This window comes from Rousettus aegyptiacus, unplaced genomic scaffold (assembly GCF_014176215.1).
Source record: "Rousettus aegyptiacus isolate mRouAeg1 unplaced genomic scaffold, mRouAeg1.p scaffold_m13_p_10, whole genome shotgun sequence".
Taxonomy (NCBI): domain Eukaryota; kingdom Metazoa; phylum Chordata; class Mammalia; order Chiroptera; family Pteropodidae; genus Rousettus; species Rousettus aegyptiacus.
The window spans coordinates 26726013-26750394 of record NW_023416285.1 but is presented as its reverse complement, the minus strand read 5'-3'; the positions used below and the strand labels follow the sequence as shown (position 1 = coordinate 26750394).

Here is a 24382-nt window from a genome sequence, read left to right as displayed (position 1 = left end):
TTGGGTTTCGCTGTGGCTTTTAATGAACCTAGAGTTATGTCATTAGAAAATATAAGATGGAAGAATAAAATAAAGGTCCATGTTCCTTTCAAGTTCAGAACAATCTTAGCAAATTGTAGCAACATAGCCTGGTAGTTAAGTATGCAGGCTCTAACATTATATAGCAGGAAGTATGTTGACTTTCTCTACTTCCTGCTGTGTGACTTGTACAAATTGTATAACCTCTCTGTGTCTCAGAAGAATTTTTTTTTTAGCATTAATAAAATAGTTCATTATTTATAAAAATAAGGATGATATTAGAACTTGCTTCAAAGGGCTGCTGAGAGAATTCAAAGAGTTAATTCAAATGAAGCATTTAGAGCAGTGCCTAGCACAGGGTAAATAATAAATGGAACCTCTTACTAAACCTAATGTGTGCTATAACTATTTGCAAGCCAGTTTAAGGAAATAATATGTCTGAAGATCATTCTTTTCTTCCAGTCCCCAGAAGGAAAAACATTCTTATTCCACAGGATAAAGCTTCATATGGAGAGCTAATAACTTTTAGAAAATGTTTAGTTAGGTCCACTACTTGAAGAAGTCACTCCCCCTAATTGTGATGCTTTCATTTTGTTTTGCCGTTTAATGTACTTATTCATTCGTTTTATATATTTGTTTGCTTTAGATAGGGTGGGACAGTTAAAATGTCATATAATTATAAAATATTTAAATTTAAGTATTTCTATGTACCAAATTATAATACATAAATAGAATCAATCAACTAAATTAGACACTGTAATATATTTAAAAGGGTCTCTGATGCATATTTGTCCCTTTTACTTGACTGTGGAAGAGAGATAAATAACTTTTTAAAATTTTATTACTTTTGTGTTTTGCTGATTTTATTTCTATATTTATTATCTGGAGTACATGGATGAATCTAAACTATAAACTAGTCTTAAGATCACAAAAATGGAATGTTATAGAGGTTCAGGATTTGTGGAATAAGTGTAAGCATAATAATTCTGTTTTTAGTGCTACATAAACAAATTACTTGAGTTAAAATACAGTTCAGATCTGATAGTGGAATCCTTCCGCCTTAAAGGTTTCTCTGATTTAGTTTACCATTACAAAATCCAGGATCGATAAGACAAGCTCTCCTTAAGAACTTCTGATTAGATGTTGGTATTATTCGTGGCCTTCCTCCTTCGGTTTGAACCAAGGAAGTGGAAGTGGGCAGTGGCCAAAAGCCGTTAGCAGGATGACCCATTGGGAAGCCACTATTTAAAATACTTTGGTAGTGACTTTTCTTCCTATGGACAGATGCTCCTATCAAAAATCTCTCATATTTTATATCAGTTAACTTCTTTGTTTGGGAGACTGGTTTATACTTGTCCTAAAAAATCCAACAGCAAGAGAAAAATATGTTGTTCTTCACTAGTTCCTGGCAAGAGTGGACAGAGGTGGAAGAGAAAATTGACTTTTGCTTACCTTAAGAAGTAATACTAAATTTTTGTTTTGAGTTCCATGTTTAATCATTCTAAGTAGCCTTAAAGCAATCTCGTATGATGCAAATGCTTATCTATTAATTACTGCTAATTTTGTTTTCTATTAGGTTTTGCTTTGGATTTTTTTTTTTTCAAATGACTCAGTAAAAGGCACAGGCGGACACACAGTCATCTAAATCTTTTCAGTGATCAGATAAATAAGTAGGAGCAACTTTATCTCCTTTTCATAGATGAGTATAAATGACTAGAGGTATAACAAAGTAAAACGACTTTAAAAGGCCATCAGGGAGTCACAGACAGAAATAAGATTGTAATTCATTTTGATGTTACGTCAATACCAAAGAATGAACTGCCAGAAGAGATTGAGTTAAAATATTAAATACATTGAGTATTATAAAAGGCCTCTATAATTTTAACAGATTATTTTAATGTTCAATTAAAATGATTGTACAGGGAAAAGAAGAGGAAGTGGCAATATTTTCCCAGAAAAGAACATGCCATTTACCCTTCTATTACTTCGTTTTCTTTATTTTAAAAACTGTAGGACTTGAAATATCCTGGAAAGGAGTTTATATAGGACGCGAGTACTAACGAAGACTATGGTAGGGTCAAAGTCACAGCTGGAGTGAGTTTAAGTAACCTTGTCTCTTGCTCAGTCTACTCTTGCACAAAAATAAAATAAGGGTTGGTCATACTTAGGTTATCGTTAAAACACTGTTTTTACTATTCACGAGGTGACCTTCCACTTGTGTCAACTATCATGGATTCTCTATTAATCACAGTGAAAGGAGAGTGTGGATCGTTTCAAAATCTTTTTATTTTGGAAATTTTAATTTTAAAAATGACCTGCGTTCCCGATTACGTTTAGTGTCAGTTGGCATCCAGAGAAGGTAGCAGATATTTACACTCCAGTAGGCGAAAGTTGGGCAGGGGTTAATTTAAAAAAAAAAAAAAAAGTCATGGATAATTTCAGAATTTGAGAAGCTCACCTACAGAAAATAAGGTGTATAGTTTTTTTTTTTTTTCAATGAGCAATTCCGTGCATGTTTGTGTGTGCAAATAGATACAGCATTTTTATTAAAGAAAATACAAGTATTAGTGTTCTCTAACCAACTCCCTTAAGCTTCTGTTTCAATGTATTTTAAGTATTCTTTTTCACCACATAGCTTCATTCAAACCACTGTCCTTCAAAATCTAAGTAATATTAGAAAATCATGGAATCTCAATTTACGTTAAACCAGTTTCAGCTTCATTTTAGAGGCGCATGTCAGGAAGCTTATCTACTTTTAAAATAGAATTATTTTATAGCGTTTACTCATAATATTTAAAAATATTTCAAAATTCTACAGCGTTGAGTTCAAATTAATATGCTTATCTCAAAAAGGTAAAGCAAGGAATAAAGACTAAAAGAAGCAATTATAGACACAAGTTCAGAAAGGTTTTCATTCCTACGCAGAAAAAAAAAAAAAAATCATTGTGAATCACAAAGGTAAATTGGTTTTACAAATTACTTTTTTTAAAATTTGTTTTTAAGATAGCCAGCAAAAGCTGATACCTCAAATTCCGGAGATGATGTCACATCTCCGGTTAAGTGTGCTTACCCGGAATATATTTATCCAAATGATATTGAAGATTTTGTTTAAAATTAACTTTGATTTAAAAAATTTATGGTAATCCCTTTAGAAGTTGAAATATATAAATATTGACACATATATAGGATAGTAACAGTCCTACAGCTGAATTTGTCCCATATCCATATATCTACATATACTACTTCAAACCTATTAGCAACAGATGCAAATAGGAAGTTATATTGAAACATTAATGTGAATAATTCAGCAAAATCATTTTTGCTACTTCTGAACCAACCCCTTGAATACCACCACATTCAACTATCTATGTCAGTTTTGGTCATAACTCACAGCTGTGTCTTTGAAAGAAAACCTAAGAATGAGAACTGTAACACCTTTAGAAAACTGCTTTTTTCTGAAAGCCCTATAAATCGTTCCCACAATTCAAAGGCACATTTTCTAGGAGTTATTTGCAAATAATCCATATTGCTAAAATAAGTAGGATTCCTATAAATAAGAATGTTTTCTTCATATGAAATCAGGCTACAGTGAATCAAGAAAATCTTGGGGCAAGGTTAGTCTCATTTTCACTTTTGTAGATTTATGAATTGTTAAATTTCTTCAAAAATTTCTTCTACAATGGCAATAAATTTTAATTTGAATTCTCTATCTCAAAAGTAAATCAGAAAAAAACAGAGCCAATTTTCACTACAGAAAGATCAAAAACCAAGTTTCTAATATGCCTATTTGAAATTGTATCTTATAATTCCTTGTTTCTGTATTTCTGAGATACATATATTTCAGCATCATTAGTCAAGGATAGGGAAAAGGGCTAGAATTAAGCTTATTAGGTCTCAGGATGATACTACATAATTAGCTAGTTTGATCAGTTGGCACTTTACTGCCAATTTTCTCAATCAATCACATTTTTCTATTATGATGGGTAAAAATTCAGCTTAGCTACATTTCAATTCTAGAGTTTTTCTTCATGAAAGGAAGTGACATCTTCCCTTTTGAATAGTTTTTCTAACTTTCATTCCATTATTGAAAACAAAATTACTAAGAATTTTGGTAACCACGTAACTAATGACATAGAGAGACCCTTAAATATTCAAATAATCCTCTTCCTACTTCAGAGAGACATTTATTCTATTTCTTCATAGCAATACGCATTTGAGATTACACACTAAACAAGCGAGAAGCCAGAATATACAAAGGATAAACCTCTCCTTTTTGCAGCTATCTTCCTACAATTCGACTCAATGTTTTATTTTATGTTACGATTATCTCGGATATGTCATAGTTTTCTCATAGACCCAAGGGCAAATTTTAAGAGTCTGATCTTATAGTTAAATAAATTACATTCTATATAATTCTATATAATTCTAAATTATGGAGCGCATATGAGACATTTAACTAAAAAAAAGTTCAACTCACTTATAAAATAAATAAATCTTCAATGTAAAGACATGCAAATAGAATTGCAACCTGTTTAAGCAGATATTTGGAGAGAGAGAAAAATAAGTAGACAGTTCGCACACATTTATATACAGATATACTATCAAAACATAAAGGATAAGCTGGATTCTGGAGCGCATCCCTCAATCTTGTCCATGTAACCCCGCGGCTAGTGATAGTGCTGACATACTGATAACATGGCTGAGGAACATCAGGTGTTGAGGCTCAACTGTGATGGGAACAGAAGGTCCTTTACAGAAATTCACAGAATGTACATGGATTAGAATGGAAAGGAACCTCAAAAGGTCCATCCCTGTGTCCTTGACTGATTAAACATTAAGCTCTTTTCAACAGTTGATACGTTGGAATTTGAAGTCAGTAGCATTAGAGATATGTGTGACAAGTTGATTGAGAGAATCCTTTCTTTGCAACCTTTGCCCATCTCATAATTCTAAGAGGATGTGAAGTCCATTCCTATTGAAAATGTTAGGATGTTCTCATTGAAAAGTCCGTTCCTACTGAAAAAAGTCTGTTCCCTTTTTCTCTTCAAGGAAAGAGAAAAAAAATGATAGTGCTCATGTAAGCGTGAAAGTACGTGACACATGTGAAAATGTGCAAAAGATATGTATGTATGTAGTGTGTACACATGTATTTTTTTATTTCCCTTGAGACCCTTTAAAAAATTCTATGCTTGCAGACATTCTATTCTTTTGAGAAGACAGCTGAAACGTTTGACATTTCAAAGCCCAGGAAGCATTCAGAAACTGCAAAACTGGTAAAACTATCCCATAAATGGGCAGAAGGGGGCCAAGGTTGGGCCAAGTCTTCTCTTGCTGTCCACCGAGGACTAGCCCTCACTGTCAACCTTCACCCTGACGTTTGCCCTGGGGCCGGGGGCAGAGGAGAACACTGAGAGCGCACAGAACACGGCTGCAGTTGGATCCTTTGATGAGACAAGGAAACTCGGGTTCTGGGTTCTCTGGGACAATGAGCTGCCTTCAAGGGTTGCCAGTTATGCTGTGCGAAGTGCGTGTGCTGTTTGGCAAACTGGCTTTCGGTTTTGGCTTGCTACAAAAGGAGCGGAAGGGGGAGCTGTCGTGGTTCCCAGTGCCCACAGGGCCCCCTCTCCTGGCCGCAGCGCGACAGCCACCGCTAGTGCCCAGTGTGCGCGCTCCTGTCTCTGTGTGTATCTGTTTGTGTAACTGTTTGCATGTGACTGTCAATCTATCTGTGCGACAGAGAGAGAGAGCGATGCCCGCGGAAAGTTCTCTCTCGCAAAATGCCTCTGGCGTCTTTCTTGTTGTTGTCGCCGGCATCCGGGTGGACGCGTCTTTAATGCTGTCATTGCCACTGCATTACTATGCTTTCTCCTGGATGATTTATTTACAGTTCTACAGGAGCGAGAAATGCGCGCCTATTGAGGCTTTCTGTCTGTGATCTTCTTTGGAAGAAGAAAGTGAGAGGAAAGGAGAAACTGAAAGGGGGTAACCCACCCTTCAGATTGTAAAACGTAATGGTTAAGAGCCCAGGACCCCGGCTCAGACTGTTGGAATTGGAATCCCTCTCTGCCCCTCAAACTAGCTGTGTGCCTTGGACAAATTGTTTCTACTCCGTGCCTCAATTTCTTCATTTGCAGAATGGGACAGTAACAGCGCCTAGCTCATAGGATTGCGAAGGTTAAATATACGTAAAACTCTTAGAACAGTGCCAGGTGCTATGTGTTAGCTGTTATCATCCTTGGCATCGCAGTGTTAAATTTAGAGAAGGACCATTCTGGTCAGTTCCCCACTGCTACGCACTCGGTTTCGGCACATGCCCATGTCCCAAAGCAAAGGTGAGACAGAACCATAACCCGCCCGCTCCATGCCCTCCGGAACCAGCAACCGCCCAGCCACCTTTGCCCTCGAAGACCGGCTCTGGGACCCCCCTCCCCAGCTGTCGTGCGAGCCACACCTGGGGGCGCACTCTGAAGGTCAAGAGGCGCAAAGCCAAACGATGCGCTCCAGAGCGCTGGTCCCTCCCTCTTCTGGTTGAAGAGTGTATTTGGGGTGTTTTCCTACCTGCCCCAGGTTTTTGCCCTTCTTACTGCCGCCGAAAGCCAGTCCTTGGTATGTGCCCGCAGATCGATTGGCGGCCTGTGCAGGCGTCTCCCCGCCCAGAGAGGACTTGATGGAGTTGAGTTTGGCCCGCGAGCTGCCGAGCTGTGAGCTCTCCACCATCAGCACCGCGGCCAGTAGTAGCAGGCAGCGGGACGAGTCCTTGCCCCGCATCAACGCAGCCATCTCCCGGCGAGGGGTTCCCGGGGAGGCGCAAAAACCGGAGGGGTACTGACGCAAGGGGAGGGAAGACCCCGACACTGGGCTCCTCACTCGAGGCGCGGAGGCTCGCAGACTCTGTTCCCCCAATCCCACTTGTCTTCGGGGGACCAGCACCGTGTGAACTCAGTCTCTCGCCTCAAACCAGGAGCGACTACGACCCAGGAAAGACCACTTCAGGGCAGGAAGTTCTGTAGTAACTGGAAGCAATCAAAGGCGAGGTGCCTTCTCGCCAAGGAGGCGTGACCCGAGGTACAAGAAGACCCAGCCCCACCGACCGCACCGCTTCCGCTGCTCTTTGCCCCGCACCTCCGTGGTCCCGCCCGGATCTCCGCGGTCCAGTCCTCCTCTTAATTGCTCAGGAGATCCACACTAGTTCCTTCTTTGGTCTCAGTTGCTTTTCTCTCCTCTTTGCCTGCCCTACCCTCTATGGACTTTGCAGGATTCAACCTTTGCAGGACTCAAGTCTTTCTTTTCAATGACAGCGGGCGCTAGAATGGGAGATCAGGAACCACCCCCAGACCGGACCCTCCAGGTCTGAGGCGAGCCGAGGTCCCCCACCAGCGCACGCACAGCGGTCCCCGAAGTGCTGTTCTGCGGGTCGCACCCCGCAGCCAATCGCTAGCAGGAACGCCGCGGCGAGGCCCTGGAGCGGTCCTGCGCTCCGCGCTGTCTCCCTCTCCGCGTCTGCTCTCTCGCCGCCGCCCCCTGTGCTTTTTATAGCTTCCCATAATGGATTTTTTTTCCCTCCGCCCCCAATTCAAGAGTGACAAAGAGTGAAAACATTTCTCTCACCCCCTATGTTCCCGCCCTCCTCATTTCCCCCTACCGCTTCCCCTCCTGCTTCTCCCTTGCTTCCCCTCCCATCTTCTTCTACCCCACAGCAACTGAGAAAATGGGATTCACCCCCAGAGGAACTAGAGGGCTCCTAATTCTCACAGCACCAAAGAGGGGAAGGACCTGTAGAAACACACGCAGCGCAAATGTGGAAGTGGAGAGGAGCGCGCCGCCACCGCGGTTCGCGACCGCCGGCGCTCTTGCTTAGGTTCCCAGCCCCTCTCCAGCCCCCGCCGCGGAGAGGAGCCCTGGAAAACCGCTGCAGAAGACGGAGGAAAGATAAAGCATCCGGGCGCTAATGCTGTGGTCTGTGTTTGCTCAAGTTGGGTTTGAGCCCATGTCTCTTAGTGGACGTGTGCCTGGCGCTGTGTTTGTGCGCCTGGGGTGCCCGACCGATCCGGTTGGGGGCTTTGGAACCAGAGAGAAGGGAACTAGAGAAGGGCTGAAAAGATGCTCCTCGTTTCCCTTCTGGGAGGCGTTTAGGACTTTCTCGTCCTGATACTCTTTGCCCTCTAGCCTCCTTTGCCACTACACTTGCAGCCTATGTCCACGTCTCAGAGGGGCTGGGAGAAATGCGGCGTCCCTGAGTACACTCGGAACGTTTGAACCTCACAGTTCCACTGGACATCTTTAGCATGCCAGGCAACTGCCCCTTTGAGAAGAGGAAATCCCAGATAGGAATAAACGGGGGCAGGGGAGCAGTTGAGTCCTGCCTTCCTCGGCTTCCGGCTCCTAGCCTCTGGGAATTCCATGGAAAGCCTTTCTTGCCAGACCCTGAGTCTCCTTAAGTCCCGTACGCTTCTGCGAAAGTCTTAAGAGGGTCCAAAAGAGGCTGGGGCGCTTGGGGGCGCCAGTGACAGCGGCCTGGCGAGGTGCTGGAATACTACAAGAGTCAAGTTGTCCCGGGCAAGCTCCGGACTTGGAGAGGTTTGGCCACCAGGCGCCAAGGTTTCCAAAGCAATGCGAGGGGTTGTTGGGACGTTTTGGCATTTCTCTTTCTAAGCCTTTAACGCCTGCGTGGCGAGAAATCGAGGCAGTGCAACGTAACTTGGAGACTAACTGGTAGCTCGCTCCAGTTAGTTGAGTGCCAGAATTTCAGTACTTGGGTTCCTGAGCTTTCACACCTGATTCTGGCACATACCACCAGCACAACACGTATAGGAGTATGCATTCAACATGTCGCTAATTGAGAATATTAGTAACTCCTTTCTTTTCCCTCAAAAGGGCCGGGTTTTAAAGTGTGATTTATAGCTGGGTTCTTGAAGACAGCACCAGCCTCTGCCCTGATGTGTGAGTCTGTTTGACGTTGAATTCTCCATTTTCAGAAAGATTGTTAAAAAAACAAACAAACAAACAAACAAAAAACAAAAACAAAAAACAAACAAACAAAAAAAAAACACAAGCAAAGAGGGGTTAAAACTTGACAAACCCTCTGGCATGGTTTCTTATCTTGGATTGCTTCATGCTTCCTCAGGATAGAAATTTTCACATTAAAAAAAAATTTCTTTTACTATTAAAAACTACACTCAAGAATGGATTTGTAAGAACAAGTGGAGCATTCCAAGCACTAGTGGAGAGCAAGGAAACTGACCCCTACTATGTAAGTAAGAAATTGGGATTCATAGCTTAGACTTTGCAGAAGATTTGCCCATCAAAAAAAAAAATTAGAGAAATGGAGAAAATTGAGTTAGAAGTCTATGGGTTTGATATTCTTCAAGAGTATTTTAGAGTAAAAGGGGGGGGGGAAACAAAAGAAAGCTAACTATGTAGCAAGAAATCACTCTGCATCCACTTGAAAGGTGCAAATATCCATCATCTGCTGAAGAACAAACTCAGATGAACCAAGAGGAAATCTGAAAATATTTTTCCTATTTTTGTCAGTTCTTGTTCACTTTACTTTCACTCAGAATAAGATCCCTTCTAACTCTTGTGATATGTACTGCTAAAAAGGAAGGCGATATAAAGCTCAGTGTATTGACTCTCAAGAAACCCCTTAACTTAGGGAATCATGATAAGGACATTATCTCAGAGGCTTATACAATACCCCACAAACTCCAAAAGCTTTTACAAATACACTTAAAAATCCAAATTTACATGAACTTTGCAAATACTCTCCTTTCTATATAAAACAAAATCACACTATGGAATCAAATGCTAAAACATACACAATTACACCTTAGTCTGAAAAAGAGATACAAATTTATTTTATTCATGATCTAAATGCTCTCTGTAAAATTGTGTAACAGACCAAAACAGAAATCTACAACCCATATGTAGACAAGTAGATATACATACACAAAATCAACTAACTGTACATGAACATAATCTTTGGATTACTGTTGTAACCCCACATGTGTTTTCTCATGTGCATTTTCATAAATATGAAGATAACAAGCTTCATATTTAATTGGAAAAATAGCTTTTTAATGCTTCTAGAAATAACATTATTAGAGAGGGTATATATGTACGTGTGTGTGTGTGTGTGTGTGTGTGTGTGTGTGACACTGTACAGAAGTAAAGATAATGACCCCTTGTCTGGGAGAAATATCTCTGTGGACAGTTTTTCTTTGGTCGTCCTTTCCTCATACTCTGCTCCTCTAGTTGTGGGGTCATTTTGGTTCATAGAAAAACCACAACTTTCTCAGTAGTTGTTTCTGGATCCTAGTTTCCTTCTGAATACTTAGCCCCAAGGTGAACTAAATATACACTACATCTCATATCCATATTCTTGTTTTCCATCTCATCGACTCTCTCCCTGAATTAGCAACCTTTTCTTACAAGTCTATTTAGCAATTCATGCATTCACTACATATTTATTAAGTTTAGGGCCTTGAGGATACAAAATGAGTAAGTCAGGGCCTTAGGCATAGAGAAGCTTGCAGTCCACTGTCAAGGACATGCCTCACTGAGTTCTGCTCTCAGGAGCTGCTACTATGAGCCTTCCTTTAGTCTCATCCACTACTGAATTCTGCCAATCTCAGTCTCGCACAAGGTAGCTGGAACTTCTGAGCTGGATTGCATTCATGTAACTTTGGGAATAAAAAAATTAGAGATGACATCCACCCTCCCCCCCCCACCAAAATCTTTCCGTTCCTCATAAGTTACGCGAAAATTTTAATAGTGTACAGAGAGGCAACACTTCTACATTTGTGGTTGAACCTGGGAAAACGACACTAGTCATGGTCATTTTAAGTTAGGTAGAACAAAGGTATGGTACCCTGGCAAACTTGCAAAGGGAAACTACTTTTTAGTAGTTCCTACAGGACCCCAAATCATCTTGTCCACATAGCATGAATATGAAAGACCTTCATAGTGGATGCTCAAGGATTTGGAAAATTTGGTTATAAAGCTTTCCTTGCTTTGTAGTAAACCAGGCTACCTGGTTCTCTATTCTAGCATTACTCACACGTTGGGTTTTATCCCATGAGAATTTTATGTTTCTCACTCTGAAGAACAATAGTACCATGTGTTGCAGTTGATTACATTTTAAATAATTTGTAACAAATGTGAGCATCGGCATTCTGAACATTTTTTTGTGTTTCTTGATAGGACTAATTTCTAGCCCAGAAATGAAAAATTGCATCTCCTATTTGGTCCCTGCCTTAGTTTCAGCTGCTAACTCTCTTCTGCCTTGATCTCGTAGATCAAGGAGAGAGGGAGACTCAACACTCACATTTGAAGCTGTGCTTGACATAAACATGCACAAGTGAAATGGTTCAAGGGATTTCATAGTAAATTTGAGACATAATTGCTTAACCAATGGCTTGTTTTTTGATCCTTGACATACAGATCATTTCTTCAATACTTAATTTGCCACCCAAATGAAAAGAATTACTGAACAGGTCCCTCCCCTAGAGCCTGAACCTAACTAATAGCAAGTATGCAAATAATACAGTTAGAAACTCAGACTTCTACTGACATGTGAGTGACCTCGGATGGAACTGAAATTACAAGGAATTTTCAAATATTTAGCACCAAATCTTACCTTTTATGATGTACAATTCCTCCCAGTTCTATCTGCTGCATATTCCTTCTGGCGGTCCACTTACTCCTGCTGCTGAGCCCCGGTAGGCTCTTTCAATATGTATCTTTGGAAACAGTACTACACTTGGTGGTGAAAGAGAAACATGTTTAATTCTTGAGAAAGATTCATTGCAAGAAACCTCATCTGGATGAGCAACAAAACAACGTTTAGATGATATGGACCAGTGGCTTCCAAAGTCTGTTCCTTAGATCTCCAGGCTTCTACAGAAGTCACACATGGAAGTTAGTGCAGCTTTGTTTTTGACAGACCCTCATGAGATAGGGCTCTAGCAAGGTGGATTTTTAAAGGCCTGTTTTTGTTATTTTTCTTCTTTGGGGGAGGGTTGTATTGATTGGTTGGTTTTAATCAACTCTTAACTGCTTAGATTTAAAAGTCATGGTGAGTTGGGCAAAATATACTATGACCTTCAACCTGCCAATCAACAAGATAGAATGGTGTCTATGCTTTTATTATTATTGCAGATTACTTCTACGGCTATTACCAAATAGGCAAAGTATTGAAAATTTGACAATTTTTTCAGTCAGAAATGATTTGGTTGTTGGAAGGAGGGAATATTAAAAAATTGAAGGGCAGGATAGTTAATCTAGTCATGGTACAATGTGTTTGTTCCTGGTCTGTTAACTGAACTTATGACTAATGAACATGAAAAAGAAAAAAAAAATTTTCATTGTAAAATAAATTATTGCACAGATTAAAACAAATGGAAAAATTATTTGCAAAAAATATAAGAAAATATGTTCCCACATCACAATTTAAAATCTGTCTTTGAAACATCACTGGGTTTTGTAACAAAGAATGTAAAATGTGTTTAGTTTATCTTTGGATGATCATTCTGTAATAAAGCCTACCTTTTGATACTCTAGAAATAGGCTACGATTCTCAAGAACAGTTTTAGATATAAAAAATCAAGATATTAAATATAAATCAACTTAAGGAATTTTATAGGTATCTGGCTTAGCATACATAGCAATAATAAAAAATAATGATAACCAAAATATATCAAATGCTTACTATGCTAAGTTTGTTAAGTACTTTATATGTATTACATATTATCTCTTATTTGTATTCCATAGTTTATGCCTTCAAAACAATGTTCAACATTAAAATAATACTGAGCAAAGACTAGCTTGTACCACAGCAGGCCCCCCTTTGTATCACAGATGCCCAGTCATGGCAACAGTATCTAAGAAAAGGAGTATCCATCAGAAGAAAATGAAGGTGTCTTTGCAACACTCCAGTAGAGCTTAACACTCATTCCTTTGAAGGACTCAGGATAAATCACTTAGTAAAGAGCTACAAAAGATACCAAGAACATAAATGGGTGAGTACATATACTGTAGCTTTGTGCAATATAATAAAGCCTCTTGGAAGCTAAATGATTATTTAGCAGAGAACCAAAAAAAAAAAAGTTCTTTACAATAAGAATGTTGTCTTAGTCCACTTGGGCTGCTATAACAAAATATCACAGACTGGGTGATTTAAAAAACAGAAATTTATTTTCTCTCCACTCTGGGAGTGTGAAGTACAAGATCAAGGTGTAAGCTAGTTTGGTTTCTTCTAATTTCTCTCTCCTAAGTCTTACAGATGGCCCCCTTCTCCCTAAGACATGGTCATTACCATTTTATTTCTGGCCTGTGTTAATAGTAACTTCTTCACCTTTCTCTGTGTATTTGTGAATTATGGCTCAATGTGAACTTAGTTGACTGACTCTGAATGTGATTGTCAAGATTCCACTGGGGCCCTGAAAAAGAAAACAAGGAATACAAGCTATTCGCCAAGAAGATGGGTCATTTCTACATTTAAAAACAGTACTTTGCTAATGAAAGATGGAAACAATAAAATAAAGAAGTAGATGGCACAAAAATGAAATCATGGTAGATCAAAGAAAAAGGAAGTGGCAATCAAAAATAGAATGATCTAGCAATCAGCAAGTTGTTCTGTTACTAACTTAATTTGTCCACTCGTTTATTTTGATTCGTTCGATTTACTCAGTAAATTAATTGTCATTTGGAATTACAGTACCTTTAATTAATTCAAGGCAGTGCTAAGTATGTGGAAACAAAGGGGATATCTAATTTCATTAAAACTGTTCAGGAAATCATTTTGTAATGTACATGCACTTTGACCTCTAAGTTTTCAAATCATCAAGAACTCTGAGTTAGAATAAGCTTAAATTTAGTTTAATTTTTATTGTTGTTGTTTTTATTCTTTCTGAAATCCACTAAATGCTATTTTGATTGTTAGTATCAAGGATATGTGTGCAGATTTGTATATACCTAAAATTAAATAATATCTCCTAGAACATAACCACTATTTACATGTTCTAAAATTTAGTTAACCTTATTTTCCAATACCGATGTTGTGTGTTTTAATTAAGAATAAAATGAAATTCTTAAATCTTTGATAAGTTTGCCTTTTAGGTATTACATTGTATTGTATAAATATGAGCTTCACATGTAATAGAATTATTTACATTTAGAAAACTGTCCTTTTGTTATACTGAACACTGGATGGCATTGGGAACTGGGATTATGCAAACTGGAATTCCTTCTAACATGACAAGGCAAAATACATTTATAAACTTCTAAGCACTACTTATAAATTCATGGGATTACCTGATTTTTCTCTTATATGTTTTCATAATTCTAGTAGGTCATCCATTAGAAGGCTAACTGTTGCAATTTCTGATCAAAAGTTATGTTTATTACAACACCATTCATTCTCTTTAGCCAAGTGTAGATACAGCCTAAAACCATTATCTATAAGTTGATTGTACACTGTCACTCATTTGTAAAGCACTTACTGAGTATAGCAGACATGATCATCTGATTTTCATTTTCAGTGGCCATTTAATATTAAAATGCCTCTGAGACCACTCTAAGTAATGTCTCTAAGTAAATCCATACATATATATGGGATGGAAATTGCAACCCATCATGATATTATTGTTTGACAAGAGAAGAGTTCCAGTTAATTGTTATAAATGTGCTTTAAAAAAGGATAATAATCTTACAGCTATTATTACTTTGCAAGACTAGGAGATGTCCAAGTTTACGCAGCAGAGGGCAGTAATGCACATTTATCAATGGTAAGAGATACGAAGTGCTAGAGATTATTATAAAGTAACCTTTCTGGAAGAAAGTATTTTAAAGCCTTTCCTATGCCAGTGTTAGTGGATGGAAGACATCCTACAAAAGAATTTGTCTATTCCTCCCATGAAGAAGTTGCAATATTTCTCAAATTTTAGATTGTCAAGATTTAAAACAAACAAACAAACAAACAAAAACAGAAAGGTTTTCCTTACTCAACTACAAACAAGGAGCCACCTTCTTTTGTCAAGGCCTATGCAGTGATTGTCTACAGAGCATTGAAATCTATGGTAAAAACTCTTCAAATCTACTCAGAAACAAAGGCAAATAACTGATGTTGTAAATGGTCCAATGAATGTACAGAATGCACTGGAAATTAATACCTACTTAATCTTACCACCACTTCATTCTCAAACTCTCTCTGGTTACTCGAAAAAACTGCAACAAAATCCAAGAACCTCAGTATTTATCCCTCCTTTAGTTCTTGTGACTACCGATCAAAGTAACGATGTTTGAATCTTTTTGTCTGGGGTCTTTAAAAAACTACTTCAATAAGCTGCTTTCCACTTCACTCACTCTATCTGAGCTTTACCTTGTTCTACTACTTACAATAAACCATCACACAAAGCAGCCCCAATAAAGGGGTCGGTGTTATTCAAAAAACCTGCAGGTAAAAATTTGAAGATAGGATCCAGGAATGTACAATGGCATAGTTTTTAAACTTCTACTATACAAACCAGAAAAAGATACTAGGATAACAAACTGTGCCCCCACCCCCCCAAAATACCAAAAAGCAAACATCTACACTAAAATTAGGCAACAAGCTGAATGAATAAAATCACCAGCAGTTATAAGACCTACATAATATCAGTTTCTGTGAAAAAGAATATTGAGGGAAAGCAATGGGCTCTGACAATAACAGAACCCTCCAATCACAACAGGTCCTGATTGGAAGGAACACAGCCAATCTGGAAACAAAACCAGGAGGAAATGGGTTCTGCAGGCTCTAAATCAAGGAACAAAGCCCTCAATAAGAAGAAACTCATGAAATAGAATCCAAATTGAACAGGTCAGGAACAAGCAGGATAAAATGAAAGTCTACATAAAAATTAGCAAAAGGAGGAAGTAGATCTCAAAAATATGAGGCCATTTAAAAAATCACTTTGTAAACACAGTAGAAGAGGGAGTAATATAGAACAATGGAAGACCAATGAAGATAGAAAAGTTACTCTGTCCCAAACCTCTCTAATAGCAATATATACATATATATATATATATATAGACTTAGAAATGAGCAACAGAAAAGATTATGGCCCAATCATGTATAAATTTAATATATGAACAACAGAGAATCAGGAGTAGAATAGCAGCATCACTATAAGCAAGCCAAGTAAACACATAAAAACAGAAAATTAATATAATAAGTTAATAAAACACTAAAGGAAATTAAGAAAAAATGAAATTGTGAATGAACATCATAAATTGGAATTAGAAAAAACTCTAATAATATGTTTCAAGAAAGGAAAAATTTGAAAAGAAATATAATAAGAAAAATCATTTTAGAAATGAAGATTGAACTAACTGAAAAGAACAAAACAGAAAATGTAATGCTTTAGGAGAACTATTAGATAAAAAGGAGAAACATTAGATAAGTCAAAAAGAAATAAGGAAAGAGATTAAAAAGAGTTCAAACAAATGACAAATGTAGAAGACAGGAAAAGAATATCCAACATACTTATAATAGTTTTCCCCAAATAAGAAACACAATGGAACAAAACACACTAAATAAAATATTTTTTAAATATTCTAAAATAACACGAACAAAAAAAACCTTACATTTCATAAAGTTACACAAGAGGATGTCAATCCAGAATGGACAACACCATAAAATATTCTAGTTTAACTACTAAACTTGAAAAAAATATGTTTTAGCCAGTAGGCAAAAAGGTCATGTCACTTTCAACAATCGTGTTTTATTCCAGGAGAGAATTAAGTAATATATCTAAGATGCAAAAAGAAAAACAAAAAGTTAAGCAAGGGATCTGAATACAGCTAAACTGATCTTTATGTACAGAGGTTCCAGATAAAATAGTTTATGATCCAAGAAATCAGAGAACATTATTTACATATGCCCTTCCCTAGAAATTTACCAGAAAATAAGATTTAAAAGGCCATAATGACTGGGGACACATTGATATAAGGACTAGTGCTAAATATGCAATTACCTATAGAACTAGGACTACCTGATGGTCTTCAGAGAGAGAGGGGGGCAGGAGACAAAATATTATATAATGGCTACATGCAGTAATAAGCTGAGAGAGAGAGAGAGAGAGAGAGAGAGAGAGAGAGAGAGAGAGAGAGCACACGCAACAAACCAATCTCCTTGTGAATATTGATGTAAAGATATCTTAAATAAAGTAGCAGTTCTTTTAAACGATACACCACAACTAAATGTAGTTTATTCAGAAATGTAAAGTCTAGGAAATCCATTAATATACTCTCTCAGTATACTAGAGCTAAGGAGAAGAAGAATATGATCATCTCCATAGATGCTCAACCTACACCATTCATGTTAAAAATTAACCAATAGAATGAAAGTTTATGAACATATATATAACTCATCACAAAAGTTAGCATCTTAATAGAGATGAGAAAGTCAGAAACAAGATGAAGATGACCACAATCTTCACTACTATTGAACATTGTGTTATTGGTAACAGTCATTCAATTGAGAACAGAAATCAATCATAGCCATAAAAATTAGAAAAGTTAAAGTAAACTATTTCTATTTGCAGATAATGGAAGTATACACATGGAAATTAAAAACAACAGAATTTACTAAAGAAATGTTTTTTAAACTTAATGTCCAATTATCACCAGTCTTCATATATAAGAAAAAAATCATTTAAAAATTATAATGTGAGAGAAAACCCCATGTTAATTGCCAAAAACTAATTATGCAATTCTTAGGTATAAACATAAGCTAAAATGTACAAAATCAGGGAAAATAACTAATACTTCATAAAGATAACAAAGTAGACTGAAGCAAGTAGAAAGTTATACAATATTCTTGGAGTAGAAAAAGTCTACACTATAAAGGTTTTAGTTACATCTGAATTAATTAATAAATTTAATGTAATCACAATAAAAATACATCATGTTTCTTTTTCCCTGAAACTGGGAAAGTTGACTGAATCAAAATTCTTTGGGAGAGTAATCAAGAATGTTCAGGAAAACTCTGAAAGAGTTGTAGTTGAAGAGCTGGAGAAAAACCCACCAGACATTAAAGCCTCTCAAAAAGGCATTAATTTGTTATTGGCACATAAACAGACAAAAGACCAATGTGACACAATAGAAAACAGACATTTAGTATATAACAGGAACAGCATCCCAAATCTGTGAGCTAAAAGATGGATTTTAAAGCGTTGATTTAACTAGATAGTCATATGAAAAAAGTTTAAACTATGTCTATTCCTCACACTCTAACAGATAAATTCCATATGGATAAAAATTTTAAGTGTAAAAAATAAGTAAAACAATGCAAAAGGTAAATTTTTCAAAGTTTTGAAAAGTTCCCTATATAAATGACAACGGCAGCAGTAAATAAGAAATATTTTAAGGCAAAATCTCCAATTATACAAACAGATAGCCTTTGGGGCAAAATGTCTTCACAAATATTGATTATAGCATTTTATTTTCCTCTAAACTCTTCAAGAGAACTGAAAACATTAAAACACTGGGTCTTTGAGTATCCTAAAGGCCTCATGAAGAGTTCACCTCTTCTAAACTCTTCTTCAGTGACAGGTTGGTCTGGGCCAGTATCCATCTACAGATATTCCTTAACTTACAATGGGGTTACATCCAAATAAACCCATTCATTATAAGTTGAAAATTCTGTAAGTCGAAAATGCATTTAAGACACCAGACCTATTGAACATCATGTTAGCCAAGCCTACCTTAAATGAGCTTAGAACATGATATCCCACAATCACTGGTAACACAGTAGCCTGCAGAGATGGGTTATTTACCCTTGTGATCACGTGCCTGACTGGGAGCTGAGAGGGGCTGCCACTGCCCTACATCATGAGATACATAGGATTGAAAGAAATGGGTTAATGAAAGATAACTTTTATTAGATACATTCCAACATTACTTATATTTTTATAGCTCATTTGTATTTTTGTTTTACTTAGTAAATGTTAAGATATTCTTATATTCAAATATTGCTTGAACAGGTAGAAAAACAGAATGTTAAAATGTTAACATCCAGGAAACACTGAGCAAGAACTCAAGGCTTAGAGGGAAAAACATCTGACTTCAAAATAATTAGTAAAAGATCTAAAATTCTATCATTTAAAATATTCTGTCAATTCTCAACTTTACCACTAAAAGAGACAAGTAATAGCAAGTGACAAGCTTTTGGAATGTAACATTTTATTTCCTTTCATGGATCTTCCTTTTTGTGTTTACTTAGGCTAACACTAAATAAATACGGTGAATTCTCTAAGCATTAGCTTTCCCTAAAAGAAAGAAGCCATAAATTGTGTCACTTACTAACAGAGTCAGGGCTGAGAATAAACACTCAAGACAGAAAATACAAAATATACTATAGTTATCAAGAAAGGGGACTCTGATTTTCCATTTTTAAAATTTCCCCTCCAAAACCTTAGCTTCATCCGTGAGGTTTGATATGGACAAATGTTCATGAAATGAATGATTATGCACAAAATTACAATCGACAATTGACAACACAATAAAAACTGATCTCAAATAAATTTTATTAGCCAACAAATTACTTCACAATGATGCAATCAAATCTTTCTATTCATTGAAGATTCTGATTAACAACTGGTCCACAGCTACCCTGGGCATCAGTGGCAAGGCCAAAACTAAACTTCATCCCAACTTCGCTTGAACACTGTTTCCAACAAATTCCAGCCAAGTAAGGTCTGCACGTTTTCTTCCTTGAACACTAGAGGGAGATTGTTAACAGTTTTCCACTTTTAGGTATATTTTGCAGCAGGGCTACTTCTTTTTTATCCTCCGGTCTGTGACTGCTTACAGTCACATGTGGCAGTGTCGCATCCTTAAGCCTTATCAATAAATCACATTTTTAAGAACATTCTTCTAACATTTGTAGGAGAGACCCCAACTTAGGAAATAGTTCACACGTATTAAATGAGATTCTAAATTGAGGAAATTTTTAGGTAAAAATAACATCTAGCCAAAGTAGATCATCACTTAGAACTTGTTAATTTAATCATCTAATCATATTTATAAATCAAAACATTTCTAAATGTAATATCTAACATTTAGAATCTCAGATTATACAACCAAATAAAATATTTTGGTAGAAAATAATGTAACGATAACCCTCTGTGTTCTCATGTTCCTATACTCTCTTTCTCGTTCATTCAATCCCAACACATCAGCCTCATGACTATTGCTGAACCCAGACACATTCTCACCTGGGAACTTCTCTGTCCACAACCCCTTCCTGCCAACATTAGTGTAGCTCATTCCCTGAGTGGTTTCAAGTCTTTGCCCTGTTGCTATCTTCCCCATCAAGTCTACCCTACTTACAATTTCACCTTTACCACAACATAGCCCTCTTCACCTCTTTTTATTTACTCTATAGTTTGTATTTCTCATGGTATTTATAAGTTTCTATTATTCTACATATTTTACTTATTTACTATGTTTTGATGATTTATTGTTTTGAATGCATATGTCCTCCACTAACATGTAAGTTTTATGAGGATGAGTATTTTAATCTATTTTATATATAATGTATCCCAGACACTTAGATTAATGCTTACCATGTAGAAGGTACAAAATGTTAAAAGACAATTAAATTCTCTCCAGTTCAAGTGAATAAAACATTACTGTTTTGTACTTGAATTTTTGTGATCTCAACATCTGTTACTGAAATAACATTTTCCTACTAGAAAAACTTGCAAAAATAATAACATTATCTTTTTTGACATAGAGTTTTACCCCACAAATACTGATGGATAGCCATCATATCTTGTCTTTCTTGTGGTCTGGCACTTGAAATCTCTTCATTTTTTTTCAACGTCTCTGAATAAGGAATCCTTGTGTCATTTTTTTCTCTTCTCATGTGGTCATGATAATTTATCTGTATTTTTCCACTGGAGTTGAAGCAGTATAAAAGATAGAACAGGAATAATCAAAAGCAAAACTGTGAAGTTAAACCAAGTAAATCTTTGATGTTCTACCAACAAAATCATCTAATAATCCATCTCCCTCAGACACTGCCCCTCAGAAAATTAAACTGTTTTTTCACTAACCATCAACTAATCCTTGCTAGAGCACCAATGGTGAGTGGCTTAAGATGGTACTGCTTTTAAGGGGATATTCGTGTTTGAATAAAACTAGAAAACTCTAAGATGCCTAGGATCCAAAAAAGTATATCTCTGTATCAGGCAGTGGAAGAGAATATTTGGAAAAATAAAAGAGGAAATCTCTAGGCAGTCTTTGAATCATATCACATAAAAGGTCTCAGCTCATAAGACTGTCACTGGATGGATGATTTTTCTTTTGGTGGATCCCATTTGAAAGATAATACACTACCAGTGCATAAAAATATTTAGGTCAACAGGCCATAACTGATAACAACTAAACTATAACAAGCAAGTAGGGAAGGGAAGTTAGAATGCAGACAGAAATGGGTGAAGCGTTGGATAGGTACAGGAGATCTTTTCTTATGCCTGCCACCACTACCTGTCCTTCGCTTTACAGTAAAAGCATCTTAGTTTTACCTTGTGAAACTACCACTTCATTGCCCTATTCTTACTTCATGATGTGGCTTTAAGAGTGGACCTGGGACCCAGACCTAGCAACTTGGATCATTCTATTCCTGGCCACGGAAGTCGATTCTTAGCAGCAGAATCAGATATTTTCTGGAAGCATCGAGAATGAGTTCTCTTTTTGACAAGATCTCTAGATTTCTTAACTGGGAGGGTGTGGGATAGGAGAGCATCTACCTGAGAAAGAAGGCTCGACAGGGGAAAGCAGTCAGGAGACAAAGAGTAAAATATTACTAGTTACAGTTTGAACCAGACCTGAAGTCTAATGTTAAAAAATCCTATTATGATAGGCAATAAATTTCTCTTTTTATTGCAAAGTTGGAGTTTTTTGTTATTTACAATCTAAAGAGTCCTAATATGTAAAAATATACTGACTTTGGAATAAATAAGAGCACGACTTGGAAAAATACCAGTCTAGAAACAAATTGAAGAAATTTGTTACTTGAGCAAATAAGTGTACTTTTCATTAAGTTCAAGCTTAACAATGCTAGAATTCAGATTTGACTCGGGGCAAGAAGTTTAAGAATTACTAGAGAACATCTGACCTGTGATCGATATGTGAAAAAAGTTCTTATGATTTTCTAGTATGGAAATATACCTTAAGATTGAAAGGTTCTTTTTTAGATTTAATTGTATATATTTTATTATACACATACTTTGGATCTGGTAGTTTTATATGAAATAGAACTGTAAGGAAAATCTCTTTTACTCTTTTGAGTTATAATACCTCTCAAGTATTACTACATTTATAATTTTTTACTTTTAAATACCTCTCAGGATTATTAGTTACAATTAACAAAAACTTACTCAAGCTTGCATAGAAAATTTGAATCAGGTAGTGGAAGAAATTCGAGAGTAAGAGCACAACAGGGAGTCTTCCATGCATCTGAGGGTGAGAAATGAAAGCACAACTCCACTCTGTCACGCCAGCCCAGGCCTGGGAGCTGGGACCAGATCAGTCCCTCCGCTTTGCATGGGACTTCTCAATCTGTTCTTCCCCAGGGTTGCGTTTCTGCTTTATTTGGCTGCTTCTTTCTGAAAACCATCTTTTGGCTGTTTTTCTCTCCATAACTGGATTTAACTTGTTTTTCTTTTTTTTAGAGCAAACTTTCAGTCACATCTCTTTATAATCTTGGGACTCAGTTCTTTTCAGCTGGATGATTCATTCAGTTTGATCATTCTAGATTCCATATTCCGGTCTAAAAGAATCTGATTGGTCTCTTTAGGGGCAGGGTCATCTAGTACAAGAAGCTGCCTGGGTTCACCATCACTATTGTGAAAGCTTTAAATAGGAACAGGTACTTTTCAGAAAAGATGTGAGCAGAGATGCAATGATTAACTTTTCTACTATAGAAATTAACATAAAAACTATTCTAATTACCACAGGCATACTTACACCTTATTTCTTATTGGGGAACAGGATAAAATCATAAGAGATAGCATTAAAAAAAATAAATCATAACAATTTGAATCAGTAACTTCTACTTTAAAAGTATTATTGAATAATCTGTGTTCCATACAGAAGCCACCATTTTGTATTAAGAGTAAACTAAGGTATAAGTATTTTAGAAGATTCATTGGACATGTTCTAAATTATTCTGTCCATTCTGTCTTACGAAGTTAAAATAACTATAGCATTCATAGGAGTGTGGCATAAATATATTTTAGAACTCAAAGATTTTTAGAAACAAACCAGACATTACACTTACTGATAATTGTTTAGAGATGTTGCTTTCACTGGAAAGTTCAGGGGGGAAAAAAAAAGAAATGTGAAAACATCAATGACTAACCTACAAGATCAATTGAACAATTCAAAATTGTTTCTGATGTTACAAAGGACATAATTTCTCAAGACATCATAAAATAATTTAAAGCATATTTATATTGCTGTATATAATATTTGTCTAAAACAAATAAATTATAACCATATAAAAAGGAATGTATCTGATTTAGTTTTAGGAAATCTTTATGACCTAATATAGAAAGCAATTTTGAAGGAAACTAAAGCAAAAACTTCAAGCTCTCCAAGATCTGATATTTTTCTGAAGTGTGACATATTGAAATAATCTCTACTAAAAGGAATACTGATGAGGCAATTGAGTAAATGATATTAGTTCAGAAGATAAAAGAGGCAAATGACGTACTGAAGAATCAATAATAAAAACAATGTTAAACTGTTAGTACATAATACTTGTTATTATTGTTTAGGACTCTTATACTACTTGGTATTTCAAATTTATCAAGGTGATTATGACAAATTAGAAATTCAATTTGAACATAAAAGTATCCTCATGTTTAAAAATAGAAAAAATATTTTTGAGACATAATTGATTTAAAGGAGCTTCAATTTTTTTTATTGCTCGAGGCACAAACTCTCTTCTCTACCTGCAGTCTTTGGTTTGCTAAGTCTTCTCAGTGGCATCAAGATCAAAGTTTTCAGAGCTCTCACTGAAAGATGGGAATCACTGGTATAACGACAGGTCAGAAAATTAAGAAACCTCTTGAAATAAACTCTTATCAACCATCTCTCCATACTATGAGGTAAATATTTAAATAATCACTGTAAGAAACAACCTGAGATCTGTTTAAATTATTCAATCCAATTTATGTGAAAGATGACATATCTTTCCTGATGAGAGCCACATATTGTTGTAGGATTATAAAAGTGTTAGGAGTCATTCTTATTTAAATTAATTAATAAAGTTCAAATTCGCACAGTAAGACAAAGTAGATATATCAGAACTTTATAA

General features: G+C 36.5%; 1 protein-coding gene across 1 annotated transcript in view; it reads right to left on the bottom strand.

Moving 5' to 3' along the window:
* The window catches only part of DKK2 (dickkopf WNT signaling pathway inhibitor 2), a 91733-nt gene extending 84230 nt beyond the window's left edge, over window positions 1–7503 (bottom strand). Inside the window, exon 1 of the mRNA XM_016160835.2 lies at window positions 6577–7503. Coding sequence (XP_016016321.1) covers window positions 6577–6798 — 222 coding nt within the window. The 5' untranslated portion in view covers window positions 6799–7503. The remainder of the gene's footprint in view (window positions 1–6576) is intronic.
* Between the last annotated feature and the right edge of the window lie 16879 nt (window positions 7504–24382).